Here is a 26,455-nt window from a genome sequence, read left to right as displayed (position 1 = left end):
ACAAGTATTTTTGTTTTATTCTCTCCTCTTGGGTGGGAGAAGGTGGTCAGAGTGGACTGGAGTTGAGTTTTTCTCTTTCCCAGGTTCATTAGGCTCTGATAATACCTAGCAGGTTAAGCTCTGGTTAATTACTTTCCCCTGAAGGCAAGCCTTGTTAAGAAGAATGGAGTGCTCTGGCATATTTCAAAATGGTTCATTTTCTCATATTTATTGTGGGAATCTGGTTGAGCTCCTGGTTGTCAATATCACAGACTTATGGAGGACCCACTATGACCTGCTCCTCCTTGAATGTTTAACTCTCAGAGTTGTCCACATTGAGCCTCCAGCAATTCATCAATTACAGTTCATTTTTCCTACCCCAGGACTGGTTCTCCCATCAGTTCCTGCTCCTGAGTCTCTGCTCTGGTAACCTGTATTTTCCTGTATTTGCATGCCTATGTCTCCAATCTTGACAGCAGCATTTTGTCCTGTGTTCTTCCCTCTCTCATAGAACCAAGAAGAGCTGTTGATTTTTCAGTCTGTTTAGCTTTTTTACTGTTAAGATGGAGTAGTGACTTCCAAGCTCCTTACATGTGGAAGCAGAAACCAGAATCCTTTACTCATTTTTTCAGAAAATAACTGGCTGTAATAGCCATCCTAATCTTAAGCAATACTAAATTCATTGAATATAATAAAAATCAAGATCTCTGAAAGTTAAGATACAAATTAGGAAACTTGTTCTGTGCATAGAATTTCAACACTAATAAGCAACATGTAATGGATATCTGTTGTTTAGTCTGCTCAGTGTCCATTATTATTCTTTTGTTATCAATATGCAGTTTTCCTTCAGGAAGCTACCCATCCCCTTAATGGATATAGCTTCTCTGCAACTCTCAAGCAAATTCTGTCCTTTCTGTCCTCCCATGGCAAAGTGCTGGACACATAACTCAACCTAAACCAATCAGGTGCTCTCTCAGAATTTGAATTTAAAGCTTAATAACAAAGTCTTAAAGTGATAGCAGTTTATCTAGCACTCAGAAGTAAACAGAGATTGCCCCTTATTTTTTGCTCTCTAGATCTCTGGAGCAGCTCTGGTTCATGTTCTAATGGAAATCTGATTCTTTAGCTATCTTTCTTCTATCTTTCCTTTAAATTTCTTTCTTTTTCTTTTTTTCTTTTTTTTTTTGCTTTGGTCAGCCAGAATGATTGCTTATAAGCACAAGATCTTTTATAAATTAATCAAAATAAACAATATGTCAGCTTAAGATGCAACGAGATTCAGCAAGAAAAATCTGGCCTACTTTTGGTGTCCATAGGTAATTATTTGTAAATTATATATAAATTTCCAGTGGTTAAATTAATTTCAAACCTAAAATCAAACCAGAAATGACAGCATCACTTACATTTTTTTCTGTCCATCCATTCCTCTAGCTCTGCAAGGTTTATAATTTGTCTTGTCCTCCAAAGACCAAGTCGATATTTAACACGGTAGATTAGTCTGCAATACTTGTTTATAACTGCTCTCAAATTTGGTCCATGATACAAAGCCTATAAAACAGAAGTATGGTCAGCTGAACTCCATATATATTTCTCCTATGTAAATTTAATCTTATTTTGCGCCTTTCATTTCATCTATCTCACCCAGTTTCTTAGATTACGGATGTATTTATCTATGTTTCTAAGCTAGGCTGGTTAAATATATGCATTATAGAGTGGGATAATCTCCCTGAAGTTCAGAGAGTTTCAATGTTGAGTTGCTCTGTCATCACATACTCATACTTCTTGTAGAGTAGAGGTTTCAATAATAAACTTTTATAGAAGCTTCCTAGGTTGGTATCCAGATTTCTATAATATGTAGCCCACTTAGCCAGAAAAAAAAAATCTGGTAAGGCATTATTCTGTAATGGATGATTCTTGCCTAAGCTATCCACTCTGAGAGCTCAAATTCTTGTATTTTCTTTTGAAAATACTATATGTATGTCTTTTACGTATTTTCCACTGAATTTTTTCACTTTTTACTTCCTGATTTCTAGAACTCTGAATATTAAAGAAATTAATCCTTTTCAGCATATGCGCAAATTTTATCAGTTTACTTTTCATCTGTGACTTTATTTTTTCTGCATATGCATTTTCTACATTCTACTACAGTAGACTTTTAAAAATTAAAGTATAAAAATTCACCTATTGCAGGCTTGTTTTCTTTTCTAAAGAGCCAGTTCCATTTTATTTATCAATTTAATTATTTTTACATTTTACATTTTCTAGCTCATTAATTTCTCTACTTATCTTTTTTAATTCCTTTAGATTTATTTCCCCTCCTTGACTTCTTAAATTAAAGATTTAAATTATCTATTTTCATTTTGCTTGGAATGTAGTTAAGTTTATGAATTTTCCTCTGAGTCAGCTTTCCTTTCATGTGTTTTGCATACCATTATACAAGTAAAAAAAAAAAAACTGAAGCATAAAATCTTTAAATAACTTTCCCAAGGTCTTATAGTTAGTAAGTTGCAGAAAGTTCTGAAATCAAAACAAGGACACTCCAGAACCCACACTTATAACTACACACTATATTCCTCTTAATTTACTTGCATTTTATATTTTTCACCCATTCTGTAAATTTTTGTTTTGGTTTATTCCCTAGTATATTTATTTTTATAACACTTATGAGTGTTCTTGCTCTTGACATTTATTTTCTGTTTTGTATGATTCTTTAAAGGTTGTTTCTGTCATTTTATTTTTCTTCGTCTTTGCTTAATTTTGTGGTTCTTCTCTGAAATTTTAAAATGTAATGTTTCAGTCTATATTTCTTAATTTATTGATATTATCAATGAAATAATATTTCTTATTTTGCCTGAATGAAAAAAATAAATTAGCACAATTTCACTACTTCCCTCTTCTCCTTTATCCCTCCATCTGAATTCCATCAGAATCAGGCAGATTCTGAATGTTTGCTAATGTCTTTCAATATTCAATAACAGTTTATAATGTGTATTTTTAATCTGCCTTTTGTCCAGTAGACTCTTGTTGTTTTGTTTTGTTTTAAATAATGGATTGTTCACACTTTTGGAGCATTCCCCACTGTATGATTCTTAGTAGGAGGCAGAACTCACCTCCTACAATTTGAAGCCACAAATCAGATGCTTATGACCCACGCCTCCTCTGTTGCTAGGATGCAGACATGTGACAAAGCTTCATCCATTATCCACACCAGCATCAGGCTTTGAATCGAAACTAATAATGCTTTTAAAAGTGAAACAGTGGGAAATCTATTTGTGTGGCAGAGTAACCATGGAGCAATAATCTACTTTTCAAGGGTAGCATTTGTGAAGGCAGTAATACCCAGGATTCAGCATCTGCATCAGACTCTGTGCAGGATTTGGCTAGAGTCCTGGGCACTATCTAGGCTAGGCTTCATCATTCCCTTCATGCTTCTGAGCTTAGTTCTTCAGGCCTCTGTCCAATATTCTACTCAGTGCCTTTCTGCTTAAATCTGTCACTAGGTTTCTTTTGCTTATAATTAAGAATCAAACACTGTTTTAATTGTATCCTTAGAATATGAGCCAAAAGATTCCAGCTTAGAATGCTGCTTAGTGGAATAATGACATTTGCTAAGAGAGCAAGGACACTAGGCAGCAACCAAAACCAATCTGAGTGTTTTCCCAACAAATTTAATAAATCCTTTTTTGTGGACACACCTTATGAAGAACCCTTCTTAGATCCGAGGCATTCGGAAAGTGACCTAGGAATTTTCCATGGTTAAGAAGTTGGGTGAGAGAAAATTGCAATGGTCCCTCTTTGTGGTTACTACAGCATGCCTCTCCACCAGTCTTCCATATGGAAATATGCCTCAGTTGTGATGGTATGTACATCTTTGTATGTAAGTTTTCCCCCATATTTCTAAGTGCTTCTCAAGATAGAATTAAATCCGAAAAAATGTACAGATTGATATTTACAACAGCAATATTAGAATAAAAGACTCATAAATTACTGATTATAATTTTCCAATTCATGTTGACTTAAAGGAAAAATGTATCATACTTACACATCAGGATTTAAACTTTTTTTTCCAATATGCATTTCAAGTTTGCTTTTTATTTGGTATGGTCATATCTTTCTTTTTTAAATAATGAATGATTTGCTTGTTTGGAGAAGTCCACTACTACATGATGCTTAGTGGGACTTAATTTCTTTGATTACTAGCAAGAGTAGCCTCTTTTCATGTTTACTAGCCATTTATGTTTCTCCTACTGTGAAGTACTGGTTCATATCTTCTACCTATTTTGCTTAGGACTTCATTCCTAGCAGCACTGGAAATCATGGACCCAACTCTCTTCTTGTACTGTGTCTGAACTTCTTGATCTAGCATATTCTGGTTTTCTTCGTATCTCTCTAGCTTTTGCTTCATTGTTTGTGGAATCCTCACCTCTGCCTGCCCTCTGAGATTGGTCTTTCTCACTCTTACCTTTACATGCTTCTCTCCTTACTCTATAGACTCTATCTGGACAATGACATCAATTCCAGTGGCTCCAGATAGTATCACTAATAATGATTCTCAAATCTATGGATGAGGGTAGAGTACAGGAGGGCATCTTTGGTCAGGGAGCCAAAACAAAATGTCCAGAAGAAGATTTTCCAAATTTCACATCCTCTCTTCCCAATATGTCATTTATTACACATCATCCATCATGTTGAAAATAATTTATTCAAAAACATGTGCCAGAAATGTTCTAGTCTTTGTGGATAGATTAGTGAACAGGAAAGACAAAATCCCTGTCTCAGTGTATTACATTCTGATGGAAGGAATAACACAGTCAACAAATAGGTATGTATTTGGCAGTAAGTGGTATGAAGAGCAATAAAGTGTTTTAAATGGAATAGGGAGAAACGAGGGTAGGTATTATTTTTTATAGGGTAGTACGGGGCAGGCTCTTTCATAGTGTGACAATGAACAGACACATGAATGAAGTAAAGGAGCCATTTAGTCACCTGGGGAAAGAGATTTCTCAGAGATAAAATAAGAACTATTGCCAAATTGAACTATTTTTATGAGTGAGAGAGTTTTACATTCTTTTTCAGGTGTGTTAAGGTGAAAAGAGTTTAAGAACAATTACTGAATCCCAAATGTTTCCTTTTGGCCCCATCTTCCTTCTAAACTTTAGACTCACATATTCAATTGCATCCCAGACATTTCAAGGATGTTCCACAGGCACATTAAACTCAGGCTTAAAACCTAAACTCTATCTCCTTTTCTTTCCTCCCCCCCTTCTCTTATTCACTCTTCCTCTTAAGTTCTGTATTTCACAACCATCCATCAAGTTGCCCAAGGCAAAAACCTAGGAACCATTCTTGATTCCTCCCTCTCCTTTATCTCCAAATCCAATTAAATCCAATGTTCTACCTACTGTCCATTTCTCCAGTCCTACCCCAAGCCAATACTATTATGTACTGAACTACTGAAAAAGCATACTAGTTGTTCTTTCTCTAATTTTGTCACACTCTTCCCCCAATTCACTGTCCAGAGTCAGTAATTTTTAGAAGCATAACATTGAGGTAAACACTGTTTTTGTGTCTATGTTTTTTTCTGGATCATATTAACTTAAAGCAGAACATATGCAAACAAACAACATAAAAACTTTAAAAGGAAAAGAATATTTCGAATGGTGGAAATAAATAATGCTGATAGTTAAATGGAGCAATCTCTGCAGTCTCCTTATGACTGATATAACTCAATGTTACTTAATTATTTCTAAATAAACCCAAACTGGAGCATTTCACAGGAAATGGTGAAAACTGTATAGTCTCTTGAGTTTTCTTAGAGTGACTGACATTCTAGCAGGTGCCGTCTCCAGCCACAAGCCCTCGAGTGCCAACCAAACAGTAAGACTATGGAAGTGTCCTGGTGGAGGGATGGCTACAGTGCTGACAGCTACCCAGTGGTTTGTTGTGCAGCCTCTAGAGCAGAAAGTCTATCAAGAATTCCCCCAACAGCACCTCTGCACACAGGCTCAGTCTGAAACCGGACCACACGTGCATCACAGGCCTGCCCCACTAGCATTTTGACAACAAGCACAACATTAACCGTATCAACAGAGCAGCTGTCCAACATACAAGGCAGCATGCCGATGGCGGAATGAAAAAGAAAATCCATGATCATAATACGTTTTTTAACCAAATCAAAGGCAACAATCCACATTTGCTCTGACTCTTTGATAGTGCTTCTTATTCTTTTCATCTCAAATTCTACCTCTGCCTAGAAAGTCAGCATTTTCCTTGTTGAGCTCCCTTTTCACTGTCATCTTGGACCCACTCTTACTTTCCAAGTTTTCTAGATCCAGAAGTTTTTGTCCCAGAAGTTACGGATGATGCTACAATTCTCTCCAATATCAGAAAATACTATAATTAAGTTAAATTATATTATATATACGATATGTATATATGACATATATTATATGCCTCTATATATTTATATATATGACATATGTGAATCATTAGAGTGATCTGATAAACTTCCATAACTATATTTTGCTGAATTAATTCAAAAGACATTTGTTGAATTATCACATGCCAAGCACTATTCTAGGCATTTGAACACAGTAGCGAACAAGACAGAAAACAATATAAACATACACAGACAAGTAAATAAACAAGAAAAACAGCAGATAGTGAGTGAAGATAGTTAAAATGAGAGAGATTGTATGTGTCAAAACAGTATGTGGTACCATAAATATAAAAATAAAGAGCAGGTACTCCCAAATAGGTCACATAAATTGTATTGCTCATGACAAACATGTAAACAAAAGGTCAAAATGCAGAGGAGTGGGCAAATTATTGACCAGAAATGGAGAGATCAACTCTGCTTGATGGACCAGAAAGCATATCTGGGTGTGTATACATAAGGAAGAGCTTAAAGAATGAGTTGGAGTTTGTCAGAAAATTAGGGAGGAAGAGTATTCCAGACTAAGAGAACAGCATAAAGATTCATAAAATAATAGGAAACAGTCAGGGAATAGAAGGATTTGGGCTTTGCTAGAGCCCAGGATATTAGTGAAGAAGTGCCATGTGACGAAGCTGGACAGCGGGCAAGAGCCAGGCCAAGGAGGCCACATGTACTATGTTAGAGAATTCATATTTTATCCAATTAGCAACACGGGACCATCAAAAGATTATAAGGCATGAAATAAGGAAGTCAGAGTGGAGCTTCCTCTGCATATGACAGATCAGATGGGAGGAGGCCTACACGCAGGTAGACAACAAGGAGACCACTGCAGTTCTCCATGTGAGGGGTGATGGATAGAAGCTCTGGCAAGAAGCACAGAGGGGAAGAGTGGCACAAGAAATGTTATGGAAGTGGTAACCAATTGAACAGGGGTTGAGAAAGCTGAAGGGGTCTAAGAAAATTCCAGGTGAACAGCTTGGACGATGGGTGGTGGCACAGTTCAACAATATAAGTAGTGCAGGAAAGGAAGAGCTCTGTGGAATAAGAAAATGGTTCACGTAAGGCTATGTGGAGTTTGATTTAACTATGGACCTTTCCAATGGGCAACTTAACGCCTGGATCTAGAACTAGAGAGGCAGGTCTGGGATATGGCTTTAGATTAGATTAGGGAGCAATCAGTCATCAAATAGTTCAAGTCAATGATATAATATGTAGACTAAGCATGGGCTTTGAAGTCAGACAGACATGGGTTTGAATTCTAGCTCAGTCCCTTACCAGCAGTGCAACTTTGGGCAAATGACCTAGTTTCTCTGAGCTTTAGTTTCTTCATCTATAAAATGAACACAGCAGCTCCATACAGAATTTCTGATCTATTCTTCAATTTCTAGTTTTTTTTTCCAAATTCCTATATTAGTAGTACAACTTTAGCCCTCAAGGTAAGTAAGAACATTTTTTTAATTTCCTCAAAGATTTGCCAAAATCCATCCCCTCAGGTTCTTCTGTATTTGCCCAACCAGTACAGGTCCTTGTGATTTATTCTGAAAGTCAGGATTGCTATTTACAAAAGTTGCTCAGGTGGATGTGTGGAAATGTGTATAATTTCTTTTTAAGGTGAACGTTTAAATTCTGCGAGAGTACCCAGGAGTGTGGGAAGTGGAGGAAAGTTGCTTTAAACAGAGGATAAGCCAATAGCACAGAAGAAACAAAATCAGTGCAAAGATAGGTGGCCCCAGCCTTAGAGTAAAAGGAGACCCAAAACTTGGGTTAAGGATAAGCCAGGCATTTGTTCAGTCTCTAATCTGACACAATCTGAAATTGTCACAAGAATAGATTATTCATAACGTTTTCTTAAACCAAAAAGTGTGGACAGAACTTTATTGAGAAAAATTATGGATATATTGACCAGGTGACTATCCAAATTCAGCTTAACTGAATTAAAGTCCATTGATGGATGAATGGGTAAGAAGGTGTGATATATACACACAACAAGATATTACTCAACCACTAAAAAAATAAAAAGAATGAAATCTTGCCATTTGTGACAACTTTGGATGGATTTGAAGGGTATCATGCTAAGTGAAATCAGACAGACAGAGAAAGACAAATGCTGTATGATTTCACCTACATGTGGAATATAAAAAGCAAAACAAATGAACAGACATAATGAAACAGAAACAGAGTCATAGATGCAAACAGGTTTTTGCCAGAGGGGTGGGTGGGGAAGACAGAAACAGGTGACAAAGATTAAGAAGTACAAACTTCCAGTTGTAAAATATAAGAGTCATGGGTATGAAATGTACAGTGTGTGGAATATAGTCAATGATTAGGCATGTATCATTGTATGGTGACAAATGCTAACTAGACTTGTGATCATTTTGAAATGTACAGAAAATCAGACCCCAATGTTGTGTAACAGAAACTAACAGTGTTGTGGATCAAGTATACTTCAAAAACAAACAGACTCAATAGGATCAGATTTGCAGCTACCAAAGACAAGTGGAAGGAGGGGAAATTGGATGAAAGCAGTCAAAAAGTACAAACTTCCAGTTATAAGATAAATAAGTACTAGGGATCTAATGTACAACATGATAAATATAGTTAACACTGCTGTACATTATACTTGAAAGTTGTAAGGAGAGTAAAACCTAAGAGTTCGCATCACAAGGAAATTTTTTTTTCCATTTCTTACTTTTGTATGTACAGGAGATGATGGATATTCACTAAACTTACTGTGGTCATCATTCCATGACATATAAGTCAAATCATTATGATGTACACTGTAAAGTTATACAGTGCTGCACATCAATTACACTTCAATAAAACTGGAAGAAAAAATAAGTTTTAAACACATTATAACATTCCAGATATGCTTTACCTTGGTCATTATTCTTCGGAATCTTCTGCGTTCAAGCCACCCTCTGATAAGCGCCTGTATGACGGTGATCATTTTAACTATGTTTTTGGTTATTGTTAATTTTTTCCTTCCCCGGAACACTTGGAAGATTTCTATGTGTGGTCCAATTCTTTTAACTTTATTGCCAAATTTATCACTTTTGCTTGGAATCGGTTTTACACTAAAAATAAAACATAAAACTTTATTGTTAATAAGCAAAATAAACATTCCTAAAGTCTTAAATTTGTTTTGATGATGAATATATTGAAATAGGAAATACACTGTAATTAGCACATAGAATTCATATACATATATAACCTGAACATGCAGTAGGATTCTCCAAAGAAGGTTGAATATGCTAGAATCTGTATATGTATCAAATTAACCTTCTGAAGAAAGGAAATTCATAAGTAGGTAAAGTTGTCAAAATTCACCCACAGCTATACAAACGAGAGATACAGTATCTAAGGAACAAAATAATTTTCATATGACAGGGCACATTAGTAAAAATAACTTTCTCGTCCCAGAAGCTATTTTAAACTGAAGACTGCTTCAAAATTATCTGGCACTGATACTCTGCTTACCAAATATCATCTGAAAAGTAATTTTATTTTCCAAATGCTCTCAGTTGTGAGGCACGGTGGTGTATTGATAGGGTCATGGACTACAAGACAGCAGGAAGAAGGCATCATACCGGAAACCATGACTGATATGGATGCCCTTGCAGTGATGAGAACCACGTGAGAAAATGCAGACTTTCTAATGTGAACAGACTGTCTGTAACCTTGGTACTCTTGTGTCTGCTTTTTTCCTTTATGTATCTGTTGTATTTTTTCATATGGTAGTCAAAGTTTTTCAGTCTTCCAGAGTTCAAAGTGTAGTTTTCTTACAATTCTTAGCATCCAAACATGCTTTTTTTCTTCTTAATTGCTTTTGTTTCTGCATCTTTCACATCTGAAGTTCCACTGAGATGCTCAGATCATTTCACACACTGGAGCTGAGGCTTACCCTAAAAAGACCTCTGAATCCCAGTCCCAACTTTCTTGATTTCAAGTGAAAATCACTGACACTGCTTCTGCATTTTTTGTCTCCTCTGAGTCTGTTTTGATATTTGCACTAAGCTGGTTCTTGTCGAGTCCTATTCTGTTTTGTACGTAGCCATTATTTTTCTTCCGTGTCAGAAGCCTGATTTTGACTACTGGATCCAGCCATCTAGTCTCTGTTTGCTGGTAGATGGTAGATGACAGGGGATCTTTTCCATTTGTCTTTTCTGTTAGTTTGTCTTGAAGCTTGTGATACTTCTGATATGCTCTGTATTACATGTTATTTGAATACCAGTAATAGCTAAAACCATTTAAGAGATAATTTTGTACCCACTAGAATGGAGATCAGCTTCAGATCAAGAGACTTTCCTAACAAGTATTCCTTGGAGATCCGTTTTGACTCCCGGACCCTCCTACTCCCAAGAAGCCACTACTAGCTAGAGCGATTTACTCAGACACAGAAAACTGTCCTCCATATTTACCTTTGCCCTCTAGCTGAAGAGGTAGAATTGAGGCTGTTATTTTTCTTTGTGTTTGTGTATATAAATGAAAAATGTCCTTTCCATGCTTGTGAAAAAAAGGAAGTTAGCTTTGTATGATGTTCTTGTAACTATAGTTCTTTTACATCTTTGGTTGGTTCTTTTCCTCATTCTCTCTCTTGAGAAACCTTTTGTAGATTAATGAGTCAAAAATATAACATTTTGTTCTGTGAAGAAATATTTAGATAGACAAAGCTACCAGAAGAGGCAAAGAAAACAAAACAGTTTTCTTTTTGTTTGTTTAAATTAAGATTTATTTTGAATAGCTTAGAAAAGAAGGAGCTGTGCCTTCTAAGAGTATTTTTTGATCGGTTAATATAACAATTTTATAAACAGGTCTTCATGTATGAGATTAACTGGGAATGCGGATGAAATAGAAATGATTCATTCTGGCTTTTCCTGAGTTTCAAGACCTACTGTAAAATATAAAGGATTCTGAGTTCATGACTTTTCCTCCTTTTTCTCAGAAAAGTAAGAGAAGTCTTCTAGAAATACCTAAATGAGCCAACTTTATAGTTAAAGTTCCATGTTCTAAAAACAAGGAGTAAGTTTTAAAGGAATACGTGTGACTGACTGTAAGGTGATGTGTGATGTATACTGTAGAAGCACCAGCAGTGGTCAGCGGAGCTCTGCTGGTCTCCTAAGTTGCCTTGAATGGCACAGAGTTCTTAGTCATGTACTCAAAAGTGCACATGATGCCGTACCAGTTCTTAGCATGTACCCCAAGAGGCCTCATACAGTTCCATTCTCATGGAATCCTCCATCTATGAGAACAATCCAGCAAGCCTCTACAGGATGAGAGACCACATGAGAAGAGAGAAGACGAATCCACCTGAGCGAGCTCAGGTTGTTATCAGCTGAGTCTGGACTAGATCATCAAAACTGACTCATGAAAAATAATTGTTGTTGTTTTCAACCTCTAAATTTTGTGATGTTACTGTAGCAATAAATTACTGATACACATATTTATGTTTATACCCAAAGGTTAACACAGTAACTGTCTAATTGATTTTTAATGCAAGATTTTATTTCAGAGGTAGATTATCGCTGTCAAGTAGTGACACTCATGACAAATGCTTTATGCGGTAAATTTTTTAAAAACCTGAGGTTTGCCTCAAGTTTTGCCAGTTTTGCTAACCATGCAACATAGACATCTTTTTGTTTTAACCAACACCTCTTAGGTCATCTATGTTATTGAAATTGGCTCCAATAAAGCACTAAGTTAATGATACTAAACCAAAAGTTGCTAAACAAACTTATTTGGACACAACCATGCCTTATGAGTGCAACTTGACCACAAGGTAAGGCTGAGAAAGCAAACTGGCAACTTGTCTTTTCTCCATCATGAGCAAGTATACACATTAATATCTCACAGTCAGGGGAAGAAAGGCATCTTATATTCCATGATAAACAAACACAAGTAATTCTCTCTGGCACTTATCTCCAAAAGAATTGAAATCTTTAAAAAAAAAAAACAAAACTATATATGTAAGGATATCCATCATAGTTTCATTTTATGATGGGAGAAATTCAGAAACAAGTATCTAAGGAGATTGTACTATATCCAATCAATAAATTATTATGAGGTCATAAAATTATTATGAGGTCATAAACTATTATGATGTGTATGAAGATTATGCAATAACCTGAGAAAATATTTATGATTTCAAAAACTTGTATCAAGAGAATAAGAGAAATTATATCAAGAGATATTAAATTATATGCATTTTAGGAGTGCAACATTATTTTCTTAATGATGTATGTAAATAGGGACAGAAAGAGAGAAGTCAAAACATTATTGGTGACTATTACTACAGTTCTGAATCAAGGGTGGCATGAGAATCTCTGAGAAATATTTTCTAAGAACTCTTACTCAGGAACTGCCCTATAGATTCTGATTCATTAAGTCCCTCAATAAAACCCATGCAAATCCCTGATTAAATACTAGGTTGTAAAGAAACAACACTAGTTATAAAGAAAAATGTTTACTTCTTGGTTTCCATTTTGTTTAAATTTGAAATAGACAAATATACATTGCATAATATAAATAAAAATTATAATAACTAAATCCATTAATACCAGTAATAGTGGCAATCTTTTATTAAGCATTTACTCTCAACACACTTTCTGCTTTAATCTGCAAAATAATTTTATTGAATAAATTTTTCTAGTCTGATTTAATAAATTGACGCTGAGAGAAATTAGGTGATGTCCCAAGATCATGAAGTTGTGATTAACACAGAATTCAAAGCTCATCTTGAACTATGTATGATAAAATCAAGAGAGGACAAAATTATGTCATGACTTTAGAGAGGTTGGCACTGGCAAACCCCAATCCTCAGTGGTTAGAATGATTTGAGTGAATGGCTTCAGGTTTTCTTTTTCTTTTGTTTGTTTCAGAGATATTAAAGATAGTCATACCACGTACACTGACTCTATTACATAAATGGTCAACTTCATGCAGGATACAAGAATCAGTAGTATGTAGGTGTGACGAGGGAAATATATTGTGACTGTCAGATAAATGGAGGCAGAGTAACCTCCTCTGAATTAAAGAATGAGTAGAAACTATCTTTTGCTTACTTCTCCAAATGTAATTTTTAAATTTATCTTCCTTCATAATGTCTTAATACCATTCTGATATGGAGATAATTATCATTTTTTACAGATTTTACAGTTATGATATGGAGATAATTATTAATTTTATGGATTCTCAGCCACTAAAGAGTCTCTGTAAAACTCTTTTAGGCTAAAAGTTACATATTACAGTTATAAAATAAATAAGTCCTGGGGATGCAGTGTACAGCACGGTGACTATAGTTAATAACACTGTATTGCATACTTAAAAGTTGCTAAGAAAGTAGATCTTAAAAGTTCTCATCACAAGAAAAAAAATTTGTAACTATGAGTAGTGATGGATGTTAACTAGACTTTCTGTGATCATTTCACAATATATACAAATATCTAATCATTATGTTGTACACTTGAAACAAATGTGATGTTATATGTCAATTATATCTCAATTTTACAAAAAAAAACTCTTTAAGAAAGTCTTTATAAAGATAAAAATGTCAGTCATTACAGGCTAGATATGAAACCAGTTTTTACCATAAAGAGACCACCCTTTTTCCCCAAGCCACCTTTCACTAAAGTCACTCTAAAAAGTTTAAGAGAAAGACCAGAACTGAAGAGCTGAATTTGCCTCTTTCACTTGAGATCTGACAAATCTATGATCAAGTATCAGACCAAATAGTTTTCAGTGAGAGGAGAAATCATTAAGCAAGATTACATGTGAGAAAAGAGACAATAAGTTAATTAGTAAGTTAATCGTGTCTGAACATTAGACACTGAGCTTGGCAAACATTTGAAGAGGGAATTTCCTTTCAACTGCTAATGCTTATACAATAATATATATTAAACACTAAATCAGTTTTAGAGTTTGGTTCAGATATTGCTACTAATTAGCTTTGGCTGATATTGAAGTATTTTGTATGCTCCATTTATAAAAGCACTCTTTGCCCATCTGTTCATAGGTTGAAAGTGATTAAGGGATACTTATTTTGGCTGTTGTAAAAGCCAAATACTTTTTAAGCTGCAAATATGTGACAAAACCAGTTCAGGCTGCCAAGTTCAGAAATACATTAGAAGAGATTTGTGATGCTGCCTCCCTCCCCTTATTCCTCTTCCAACCTGCACTATCGAAAAGTAAATATCGTCGCTTGCCTGATTAGACTAGCATGCCTGCTTTGTCCAAATGCTTTGCAATTTGGTTATAATTTACACAATTTACTCTGATTTGGATCCTCTGCTACCAAGCTGTGTCGAGGGCTTTCGTTTCCTGTACGGGCAGCCTTGAAGTGGAGACATGTGATGCCCTTGTGCTTTGAATGCTGGATCTGAAAGCAGCTTGGCTAACGAGTGAAACAAGTTTGTGGCCTACTTTAATGTCCCATATGAGGTCTGTTCAGTTTAAAAACAATGCATTAAATTCAGCATGGGCGGTAGAGGTTTTTAAGAACAGGGATATAATACATTTCCATGATTAATACTGTCTCAATGTTATTTATTTGCAAATCTTGCCAAGGGTTTAGTACTTCATGCTAGCAAAACCTGTTCACTTAAAAAATCAGAGCAGGGTTCTTGAAACTTTTAAAAATCAAATGCAATCCTCCTGAAATGTAAGATAGAATCACTTTAATTTAGACAAAATTTTAAATAGTTTAAATATCTGAATGTGTTTTCTTCTGGGCTTTCTCTATGCTTCTTTTGTGTTCTGATCATTCCTCACAATGCTAGCCTGCCTTGACCCAAAACAGCCAAGAGATCTCTTATTTTTGGAGGCCCCAGTTCCACAGCAATCTCTTTAACCAGATCATATTAAAGGGTGGAGGCTAATATTCTATTTGAAGCCTCTGAGGGTACTTGCCTTAAACAGTCACCTAAAGTGCTCTAACTAGTACCCATCCAGAAATGCAAATGCCACACTGGGCTGGGAGTATGTCTGCTCCCTGCCCCACCTGATTTTCCTAGGAAGACATCTCTCAGCCCATTATGTCAGATTTCTGGAAAGATGGATTTTGTTTTTGCTGCTGCTGCTTGGTTTGAATTTTCCAACAGCTCTTCTTCAAAATAAGAAAGAGATTTTTAAATTCCAAATTCAGTTTAAAAAAACACAATTATTCTTTCTCTTATGTATAAACATTCTGGAGGAGAACTATTTATTATGAATTAAACTGAAATTATCGTTTCACACAAGAGAAAAGCAAAAGCGGAAAGGAAATACAGGTTTTGTTCAAACTTAATGGACTCTGACTTTATGGGCAAGATAATTACGGTGCACTTCCAGGGAATTCTCTTTAATACAAACAGTTAAAACTCCTTTTTATTGTGCCTACATGTTTCATCTGTAGGACACTGAAGAAAACTACTCCTGAAGATGTCTGTAATGACCTGGGCGTTTATGCCACAGGTGTAATGGGAGCTGATTTTACTGTGGCACAGTGACCACAGTTCTCCATTTTTCACAAGCTTGTCTATGGAATAGGGAACACAGTGAGTTGTCTGCTCTTTCTCCCAAAACATCAATTTATGTCTCTTGGGATAGCCCTTTGCTCCCAGCCCAAACTTGAGGCAGTTATGGAAGAGAGCTGGCTCTACCCACTGCCATCCGTCTCTCTCATATCTACTCAAAAAGAGCAGACAATGAAGACTGGTGCACAGATTCCTTCTCCCTAGAAGAGGGCTTTAGGTTAGGAGACAAACCCCCACAACAGTTCAGGTGACTGTAAAAACAATTCCTGATATTATACTCAATATTTCATCCCCAACCACACATGTGTTTTAGAGACTGTCATTCCCTGGAGTCCAGGAGACCCTCAAGCAAGCACACGCACAGAGCGACGGTCAGGAAGCAAGCTGAACTCTATTAGAAAAGCAGGAAATGTGGGCAGTCTTCACAGCAACCTAGAGAGGAATGGTACTTTGTATCCCTACCTCCCCTGGGTTCTGCCTCTCTACTCTCCCTCTGTATGAGTACTTCCATGAAAAAGTGATAGAAAATCTGATTTTTCCCTGCCTGAGACATTCACGCATCCTCATTTATTACTTCTGTGTGCAGGGTTACTGTGTGTTCTCCCTCCTGTTATTCTGCTTGCTGCTCCTCATTTTCCTTCTGCTTCCACATAGGAATTGGTACCAATACGTTAGCTGCCTTCCCTCCTCAGTTATTGTTCATATCAATAAGGTGAAATTACTTTTTGTAGCAGCAGACAGAAATTTTATGCATTGGCCAACAAATGGAGGAGGAGGAGCTCTTGCTCTAAAAGCACCTTCTCCCCGAGTGTAGGCGAGGACAAGCTTTTTATAGGAAAAGGGGCTAAAAGGGTGGAGACCAGTGTCACTTAGGCTCATGAAAGTGGGAGATGATTTCCTGGAATGGGATCCAGGACTCTTTTCTGCCCCTTTATGGTCCTTTAGGGTTTGGGTCACAAGTGGATGGAACCAAGATGGTGCCCTCTGGTGGGGATTTTAGTGTTAAAATGAGATGACAATGAGCTGTAGAGAGATCTTTGTCCCAGTTTTCAAGTTCAGTCAGCTTATACCAGTTTCTTGTGGATAAGTCCTCTGGTTCTTGTCATGTAAACACAGCTAGAAAATATAGTCAGTTTGGTTTTCTGCAAGCTTTCCCAGAACTTGTTATTAGAAATAGGATAGAGGGCTTCCTTGCTCCTTTGCCTAAGGCAGGGGTGCCTGTGTTTACGAGAGACAGTTTATGTACAGATTAGGGACCCTCAGGTGCTCCCCTGGGTGACAGAATCACAGCTACACAGGACCTTCCCCTTGAATCAGGCCAAGCCATTCTTTTTCCCAGTTGCTGATTCCACGTGGTCAGTTTTTTCCCTGCTGCTGCATCCTTTGGCAGACAAGGGTGGAGTTAGATACATCCCATGCACACGAGAGAGGGAGTAACTCTCTGCCAGTCACCACTATTCCAGGGAAGGGAGTGCAAGTCCCCAGTTCTGCCAGGAACCTAAGCCAATATGCAATAACTCAGTTTTACCAGAGAGCCTATCTCTGGGTGCTTGGCTACTCTTGTGTCCTCTTTGCTGCTGCAGTGCTTTGTTCCACCCAATCAGGTAAGATTAGGACAACCAGATGGTGCTGACATGCTGGACTCTGGACACGTTCAGAGCTCCAGGCTGCTAGCCGTCTACTGCACAACCTGCTCCTGCTTGGGTACAAAGCCCTCTTGAGAAGGTCCCTGGCATGAGAGGATAAGTAATGGAAGGAAGACACCAAAATTCCACAATTAACAACTAAGAGGAAGTTTCAAAGTTCTTGGCAGTGGTCAAGCAAGAGACCAGTAGTTTCTGAAGATTCAGAGTAAAGTAGACATTTTAAGGGCCAGGGAAATAGTCATGAGCGAGGAAAGTTAGGGAAGATGGAGGATCAGCACAAAGGGCACACCAAGCAGCATAAAATGATATTAGGAAAAAAGTTGATGACTGAGGCACTTATTTGACCTAGACTTAGCTATCTTTATTCTCTACTGAAAGCACTGAGAAACAATCCTGAGGATGGTGGGACAGGAAGACTGAAGGTGCAGCTAAATAATAACACTTGACTTGGAGGTAAGCGTGTGTTTTGAAACGGTAGCATTTCTCAGGAAATGCAGTACTCTGGTAGCTATTTTCCCAGATAGTTTGCTATCACAAGATTATAGTGCTAGGATATCATTAAGGTGATTTACCACAACTTTCTCTATTAGCTATACAACCCTAGAAAAAAGCAACTACGTCATCCTAGGAATTGACAGAGCTGAGAATAGAGGGAAATACTGGACATAGTCCAGTGTATCTTCCAGCATGAAACTCAAAGTGTGGTCTGGAGACCAGCAGCATCAGCACCACCTGGACTTTAATGGAAATACAATACCTCGAGCTCAACTGTTTCTATTTTGCTCAAGAAGAACAAAAAATAAATAAATAAAAACCAGACTAAAAAGGACAGAACAAGTACTAATAAGAAAGAACTGAAGCTCAAACCAAGGAAAAATGTCATAAACAAAATTAAAGCTGCTCTTAGTTAAATTTTCTAGGCTCAGGCAAATAATTTTCCAGATTCATCTGTTGATCTGCTGTCTTTGAGAAACTGGAGGATGAATGTCATGTAAGAATTCTGGAGAATAGCAAATGTCTTCATTTTCTTAAAACGAAAGAATAAAAAAATTACAAAGTATGAGCCAGTAAATTTAATTTCAGATTGTATCAGTTATCAATTGGATGGTATGTGAGGAACTAAAGAAAAGTAGTAGTGGTGCCAAGAGCCAGAATGTATACAAAAAGAATGTCGTGCCACCCTGAATTCATTTCCTTTATTTTAATTTAGTTTTATTATTGTTTTTGTTTTGTTTTCACTAGATTGCTATACCAGGGAATGATTTATGATGTTTCTGAATTTCAGGAAGGCAAATTTCAAGGTTCTTATAAAATCTTTTTGTAAACAAGGTAGAGAATAAAGGCTGACTGAGTAGTTTTGGGTGATAGAGTGGATAGTATCATTACTGGTAAGAGAGGGAATACAGGAGAGAAGACACAGGAGAGAGAACACATAATAATTTCAATTTTGAGAGATGGTTATGGGATATTCCAGTGAAGAGACCTAGGAAGCAGTAGAAAGTCTGAAATAGAAGATACAGATGCCTGGAAAGTGAAAAAGAAGTTCATTTGAAGGCAGAGACAAGATCCAAAAATTTAATTCATGCATTAAATGTATATTCATTCATTCATTCATTCATTCATTCATTCATTCATTCATCTAGTATATGATTCTCTTCTAGGACTGAGGAGTCACTGGTAAATAAAACATAGAAAACTCCCTGTCCTCATTAAGCTTATATTCTATTGGAAGAAACACAATAATCAAACAAGCTAATTATAGAGTATCTTAGAAGACAATGTGTGCTATGATAAAAAAAAAAACAGGATAATGCAGTTAGGGTATGCTAGCAGGTATGGAAGATACAATTTTAAATAGTGTCATGGCAAGTGTAGGATTATTGAAAAGGTAACATGTGAGCTAATTATTTGAGGCAAATATGATAAGGAGCTAACTCTAATGCTGAAATGTGATAGTTTCACTGGTAGCTCTGCAAGTGGTTAATACACATGGTTATACAATTAGTTCCTCTCAGCCCCATGAGGATAGTGAGGTACCTTTCCTCCAGCATTGCAGTTACTACATAACTTAATTCTTTGGGTCTACCACCCTTCAACACTCTGAATTCCGTGAGAGCAACCAATTTTATTTGTGTGCTTGGCAATATATAATAGATGAAGGGAAGAAAAAGGAGGGAGAGAAATAAAGAGAAAGGAGGGACAGAAAAAGAACAGAATGGGGATGCATTAGAATATCTGAGAAAGCCTCAAGGTTTGCATGTTTGAGGTTTTATTTGTTTTCCACAATTTAAAGCAACGTGAGTATTGCCCTTAAGGAAATGACCCCCAAAGGCTTCCTGTTAATCTAGAGTGTCTACAGTTTGGTCTCATTGTAAACTGTATTCATATAATTATATCTGAAATACTGAGTTCTTTCTAAAGCATCATACTTTAAGAAAGATACTTTTGAGTACGGTGGGCACTGGGTCTTTTCCTCTGTTTTCACCTCCTTTTTCCTTGTGGAATTGCACTTCTCCCTCTCCACTCATGTGACTTCTCCATGATGGGGCTGCTAATGCTATCCAAGCTGGAAGGTCAGCCAGGATATCTCTCTGTGTGTGTGTGTGTGTGTGTGTGTGTGTGTGTGTGTGTAGAGACTCCTTTTGGTAACAGCAGGAAGTAAGTCAATTACAGATAGCTGGAAGGCAGCCATTTTCCTTACCACATGGAGAAAAAAGTCTATAGTAAGAGGTTTTAAAGCCAAGAAGGGGCAAGCAGAGATTTAAAATGAATGAAAGGAGCACACATCCTGAAGACATTACTTGAGACTGTTGAATCAGTTGAGCCCAAGTTGTTAATAGATACCAAGAAAGACACCCACCAATACTCCAGACTCTTGGAATCTCCACTTATGTGAGCAAACAGATTTAAGCACAATTTTGCTTGAGCTGATTTGAATTAGCATTCTAACAAAAATGTTGCAAACACACACACACACACACACACACACACACACACACAGGGTGGGAGGAGCATCTAAAAAAAAGAAAATTGGTAAAAAGAGTGGCTTCAAGAAGACAGAATTAGGACCAATGTGGATCAATTCAAGGGGATAGAAAACTGTCTAAAAATCTGAGCATTCTCTAGAATGAAGTGGGATTCCACTTCAACAGATGCATTACTAATCTCCAGAGTTTTCAAATAGAGGTTATGTGGAGATTCATCCTTTGGATAGAGGGCTTCAGTAGAAAATCTCCAAGGTTCCTTCAACTCTGAGATTCTATAATTCCCCAAAGGCAAAAGACACAAGGGGAAGTATCACTGGAAAAATATTGTCTATTATAACTCTATTTTCAGAAAATGCTTAGGCTGGGTACTGACTCAGAAAAAACTGTTCACAGAAGGTATCTAACCATAAACAAGCTAATATTACACTAGAAGGTAACAAATTTTAGAAAAGGTTAAAAGAAAGGTATTAGGTAGCAAACTATAAAATTGTTTTGAGATTAAAATAAGAGTACTTAATCCATGACAGGAAAAAAATGATAGACAAATGCAGTAATTCTAGAGAGATAAAGGAAACATTAGAGTACCTAGATAAATCTCCAGACTCTGAAATGTGAATTTCATACTTAGATATACCAGGAAATGCACTATTTTCCATTATATCAAAAAAGAGAAAATTTAAAATCAATAGTACAATTTTGCCTTTTAGTAACATGTTAGTGAGTCATTTCCAGTTACTACTACCCTTTTAGCTCTAGTATACTACAAACTAGGAAGGAGGAAGTATACAATGATTCCTCATCTATATATTTCCATGAACTATCTGGATGCTTGGAATTCTAAAGAATGAAAAAAAAAGGAACTTAAGGTTTCCAAAATGGTACACTTCGTAGAAGGTATATTTAAATAATGTTTTTAACATCCAGAATTGAAACAAATTAAATACTAAAAAGGTGAAAGGCTGATGACCAGCCTCCGAACTTCTTACAAGTACAAATTTAATATTATGAATCAAAAATAGAATGTTTTTCCTCTATGAATTCTATGAATTAAAGACCCATCGATTGTTCTTATCGGAAATCAATTAGTCATTTTTAAAAACAATTACGTACTTTAGAAATTCAACAAAAGGTAAATTTATCACTAAAGTCATATGACTCTGCAAGGGATGAACAGCTCTCTGCAGAAAGACATCAAAGGAGGATAAGTGTTTTATTCATGGAATACATTAGATTACCTGAAGGGAAAAGGAGATACTATTTGCAATACAGTTAGAGACACCAAACAAATTGAAGTGGTCCTCAAGGAAGACATAAAGAAAATCTTTCTCACAGAAAATAAAAGCACAATGTCATCCAAATAGTATAACAGACTACAATCAATATAGCTTCTGGCTCACAATTTTTGCTTAGATACTGAGAAAGAACCCTGTATGCTAATGCATTATTTCCTTTTAGTTAATAATATAAACTGCTCTTGATAGTTTTATACTAATGATACTAGACAAATGAGAGAAAATGTGTTAATCATAAAGAAGTTAATGAAGAGATTAAAAAGATGATGCTAGGAAAAGACAAAGTCCCACTTCATTGCAAAGTATCATCCACTTTTACCTTTATCAGGGTAAAAAATTAACATACATACTATAACTCTTGTATGTATTACTTTTTAAAAAAAAAAACTAAAAGTTAAGAGTTACATCTAATTGGCTTTAATTCTTTCTGGTTTAGAAATCTTACATAAAGCACTTTACTTTAAAAAAAACAGTAAACCTCATAAAAATGTCCCTTTGGCAATTTTAATGGAACTGAAATTGCTTGGCACACTTTGAAAAGCTTAACATAACCTTCCTTTCCCTTAAAAACTGGTTTTAGACTTTGTCAACCTTATTTTCACCTGAAAGATTTCTAACAGTCCTCTGACACAAGAGTTCTAACAATTTCAAAATCTATCATTTAAGTTGAAATATTGAGGAAGTAGAAACTTTCATTCAGATATCAAATAATTTAGTTTTATAATGTTCATCTATGAAAACTAGATTCTCTAAATGTTGGGCAAGGTTGTACATGAAATGAATATCTATAGCAGAATTGAAAAAATCAAGACAATAAGATCATCTCTCTCATAAAAATACACAAATTTATATTTAAGAACTCCAAAATAAAATCAATTGTGTGGAACCTGCAATCCTGTAAATTTATCCTAAATGTGCTGGATTTGAGCATTATAGCCCTCTGGTTAATAATGTTGCTAACAAAAAATCTTAGGTACTTCAGTATACATATTTGCACAGCTAATAGACCTAAGCAATACTCTCTCATCTGTTCTTCTAAATTTTGAGAACTTCACAGTTGGAAAAAAAAACAAAAACAAACAAACAAACAAAAAAAACAGGAAGATGGACCAAAAAAACATAGAAATGTGAAAATTTGCCTTTTAGGCTCATAATCATTCAAGATTAGGACAACAATAATTTTCTCTCCTTTATCTACCACTTTTTCTCCATATAAGGCAACAGGTTCCATTCCCTCCCAAGAATAGGAGGAGGTGCTCAGATTTGCAGTAATTCCAAATCAAGTGCAGCAACAGCATTTTTAGTTTGCTTAATTTCCCATCCCCACCTTCTAACAGCCAAGTGACTGCCTCCTTAAAAAATATTGCTGAGTGGGTGCATAAACCAGTTCTATTTGCCAACTGTAGAGGGTTCCCACAAAGCTCGTGGGTTTGTGTAAATGAATTACATCATTTTTTTCCTATAACTAAGAAGGGTGAAAAAAAAACAAACTTTCTTCTATTTACTGTAGCCAGGCAATGGTAATATATACGTGACACGCTTTCACCTTTGAAATGCAAAAATACTTCAGAAATTAGCCAGTACCTTACAGAAGTTGACTGATGACTGATAGAAGGTTATAATATACTTTGTCTCATGCAGACTCTAAGGGAACTTCTAATTGAAAATACATGGGAAATTTCTCTGTAACAAAAAAAATGCTTTAAGACAAGATTTGAAGGGTCCCACATTTGGATTCGAAAGTTCATGGAATTTTTATGATAGAAATGGTACCAGATTTCAAATAAACAAGAAAATCTTAATATTGTTTCACTTCAATATTTTCAATGAAATGTGTCTGTATGTGAAATATTTATAGTTTTATATAGTTCACTGCATCACTTTACTTTCACTTTGTTTCACTTTCTCTCTTTCTTTCTTCAGAATTCTATCTAGTAACATGTTTTAATCATTAGAGCCACTCCTGAATTTACTAAATGATTAGTTTCAGTCTACTTCTCTTAAGTAATCATCAGAAAGGTTGTAAATTTTTAGATAGAAATGGCATAAAGGCAGCATGATTGAGTAAGACTACTGTAATTGAGGGTTGAAATCTAGTAACAGTTATTTTCTGTGTGATGTTGAAACCTTGAAGAAGTCACTTACTCTTTTTAAATCTTTCGTTTTCTCAACTGGAAATTAAAAGAATTAAATCAAGTGATTTCTGAACTTCCCTTCAGCCATCATCCTCTAAAATGCTTAAGATAATCCCTGCAGAAGTTAGCTAGATATCCCTGCAAAACTTTGCTACAGCTCTTCATGCCTGCAACAGATGGTAGACTGTACAGGAAAATATTTAGCATTCAGATTAGCTGATTGGCTCCAGGAAAATAACTATAATAAACACTCATCTTTCAGACTGTATAATTTTTTTATCATTGAAAGGGCTGGAATAAATTTTAATTTTAGTAACACCTATGAGGAAAAAAAAACTTCCTAATCAAATTAACCTGGTAAAGAATGTTTACAGGAAAAAGACCTACTCAAAAAGATAAGCTAACACTATCAAATAGTGTGTGTATATATATATATATATATATATATATATATACACACATACATATATACATATACACACACACACACACACATATTTTTTTCTTTAAAGCAAGTATTTTAGTGGGAAGGTCTTTGATGACAAGTTCAATTTCTTTAATAGACATAGGTTATTCAGATTTTCTGTTTGTACTGTGTCAGTTTGGGTATACTGTCTTTTTTCAAGAATTTGTCCACCAATGCAGTAGGCATTAAGTTATTCATATATCCTCATCCTTTTAATGTCTATAGAATATATATTCTATATAGTGATTCCACTTCTTTCACTTTGAACATAAGTAATTTGCGCTTTATCTCTTCTTTTTCTTAGTTTTGATAGGAGCTTACAAATTCTTTTAATCTTTTCAAAGAACCAGCTTTTGTCTTTGTTAATTTGCTTAATTGTTTCTGTTTTCTATTTCATTGCTTTCTGTTCTTATCTCTATGCTGAGTGTTACATGTGCACTTAAAAGGAATGTATATTCTACAGTTCTTAGATGTAGTCTTCTATAAATGTTAATTAGGTCAAATTAGTTGATAGTTTGTTCAAATCTGCTATATTGTTATTTATTCTTTTTACTATTTTGCTTATTAATTACTAAAAAAAAGCATGTAAAAAGTTTCCACTCATAATTATGGAGTTGTCCATTTTATTCTTTAATCCTGTCAATTTGCTTTATTTATATTAAAGCTCTATTATTAAGGCACACATATTTAGGATTATTATCTAGTTCTGATTAATTCACCCTTTTACAATTATGAAGTGTCCTTTTGATCTCTGGCAATAGTCTGTCAAGTCTACTTTGATGTTAACATAGCCACTCTAGCATTCTTAGGCTACCTTTTTTAATTGTTTATCTTTTCCTAACCTTTTACTTCTAATTAATGTCTTTTTATATCAATCTCTTATAAACAGTGTAGAGTTGGTTCTTGCTTTCTTATCCAGCCTGACAAGCTCTTACTTTATCTGTATGTTTATTCTGAATATGTAACACAAATATTTGTACAGTTGGGTTTCAGTCTACAGTTTCCCTATTTGTTTTTTATTCACTCTACATGTTCCCCTTTTCTTTTGAGTTAACCATATAGTTTTTGATATTCCATTTTACTTTTTGTATTATCTTTTAGGGTTATCTTTTTGTAGTAGTGGCTGCTCTGGGAATTACACTTTGCATTCTTAACTTCTCACACTACTTAGAATTAATGCCACTACTAATGACATGAAAGAAACTTGCAAAAGTAGAAGTCCATTACTTTTGCTATTATTGTCATATATATTTTTGCATATACCTAACTTATAAATACCATAATAATGCTGTGATTTTGCCTTAAATGTTTAATTTTAAAATAATTAGAAAAATATTCATTTTCATATATTTTTTTATTTTCAAAGTTCTTTATTTCGTCTCGTAGATTCAAATATCTAGCAGATGTCATTTCTCTCAGCATGAAGAGCTTCTTTTAACATTTGTGAAGTGCTGATCAGCTGGCAATATATTCTCATTTCTTTAATTTAGCTGAAAAATTCTTTTTTCAACCCCAATATTATGAGATAGTTTCACCAGATACAGAATTATCAGTTGATAATTTTTTTAGCACTTTAAAAATATAATTTCATTGCTTCCTGGTCTGCATCACTTCCAGTAAGAAGACATCCATAATTCTTAGAATTGTAACCCTCTGTACAATGTATATTTTTCCCCCATGGCTATTTTGAAAGTTTTTCTTTGCCTTTGATTCTCAGCTCTTGACTATGATATTTCTGCATGCAGATTTTCTTGTATTTATCTTGCTTAGATGTGATGATCTTTTTAGATACATAAAGTTGTTTTTCATTAAATTTGGAAATTTTCAGCCATTATTTCTTCAATTACTTTTTCTGCCTTTTTCTATTTCTCTTCTGCTGAGACTCCAATTCACATATGGTAGGCCACTTGATATTAATTTATAAGTCAATCAGTCTTTGCTCATTTTTCTCTCAATCATTGTTTTCTCTCCTTCAGATTAGTCTCTATAGATCTATGCATTTACTGAC

General features: G+C 35.4%; 1 protein-coding gene across 19 annotated transcripts in view; it reads right to left on the bottom strand.

Annotated features, from left to right (window-relative positions):
- The window catches only part of IQCM (IQ motif containing M), a 480,596-nt gene that overhangs the window by 192,876 nt on the left and 261,265 nt on the right, over positions 1-26,455 (bottom strand). For all 19 annotated transcript variants that reach the window (XR_012079786.1, XR_012079787.1, XM_072975871.1 and 16 more), the window contains 2 exons: positions 9,291-9,489; positions 1,383-1,527 (listed from right to left, as the gene is read on the bottom strand). Coding sequence is in view for 17 of the 19 variants with exons in the window: in XM_072975871.1 (XP_072831972.1) it covers positions 1,383-1,527; positions 9,291-9,489 (344 nt within the window). In the remaining 2 variants the exon portion in view is untranslated. The remainder of the gene's footprint in view (positions 1-1,382; positions 1,528-9,290; positions 9,490-26,455) is intronic.

Source organism: Vicugna pacos, chromosome 2, assembly GCF_048564905.1.
Source record: "Vicugna pacos chromosome 2, VicPac4, whole genome shotgun sequence".
Taxonomy (NCBI): Eukaryota; Metazoa; Chordata; class Mammalia; order Artiodactyla; family Camelidae; genus Vicugna; species Vicugna pacos.
This window is presented reverse-complemented; position numbering and strand designations above follow the sequence as displayed.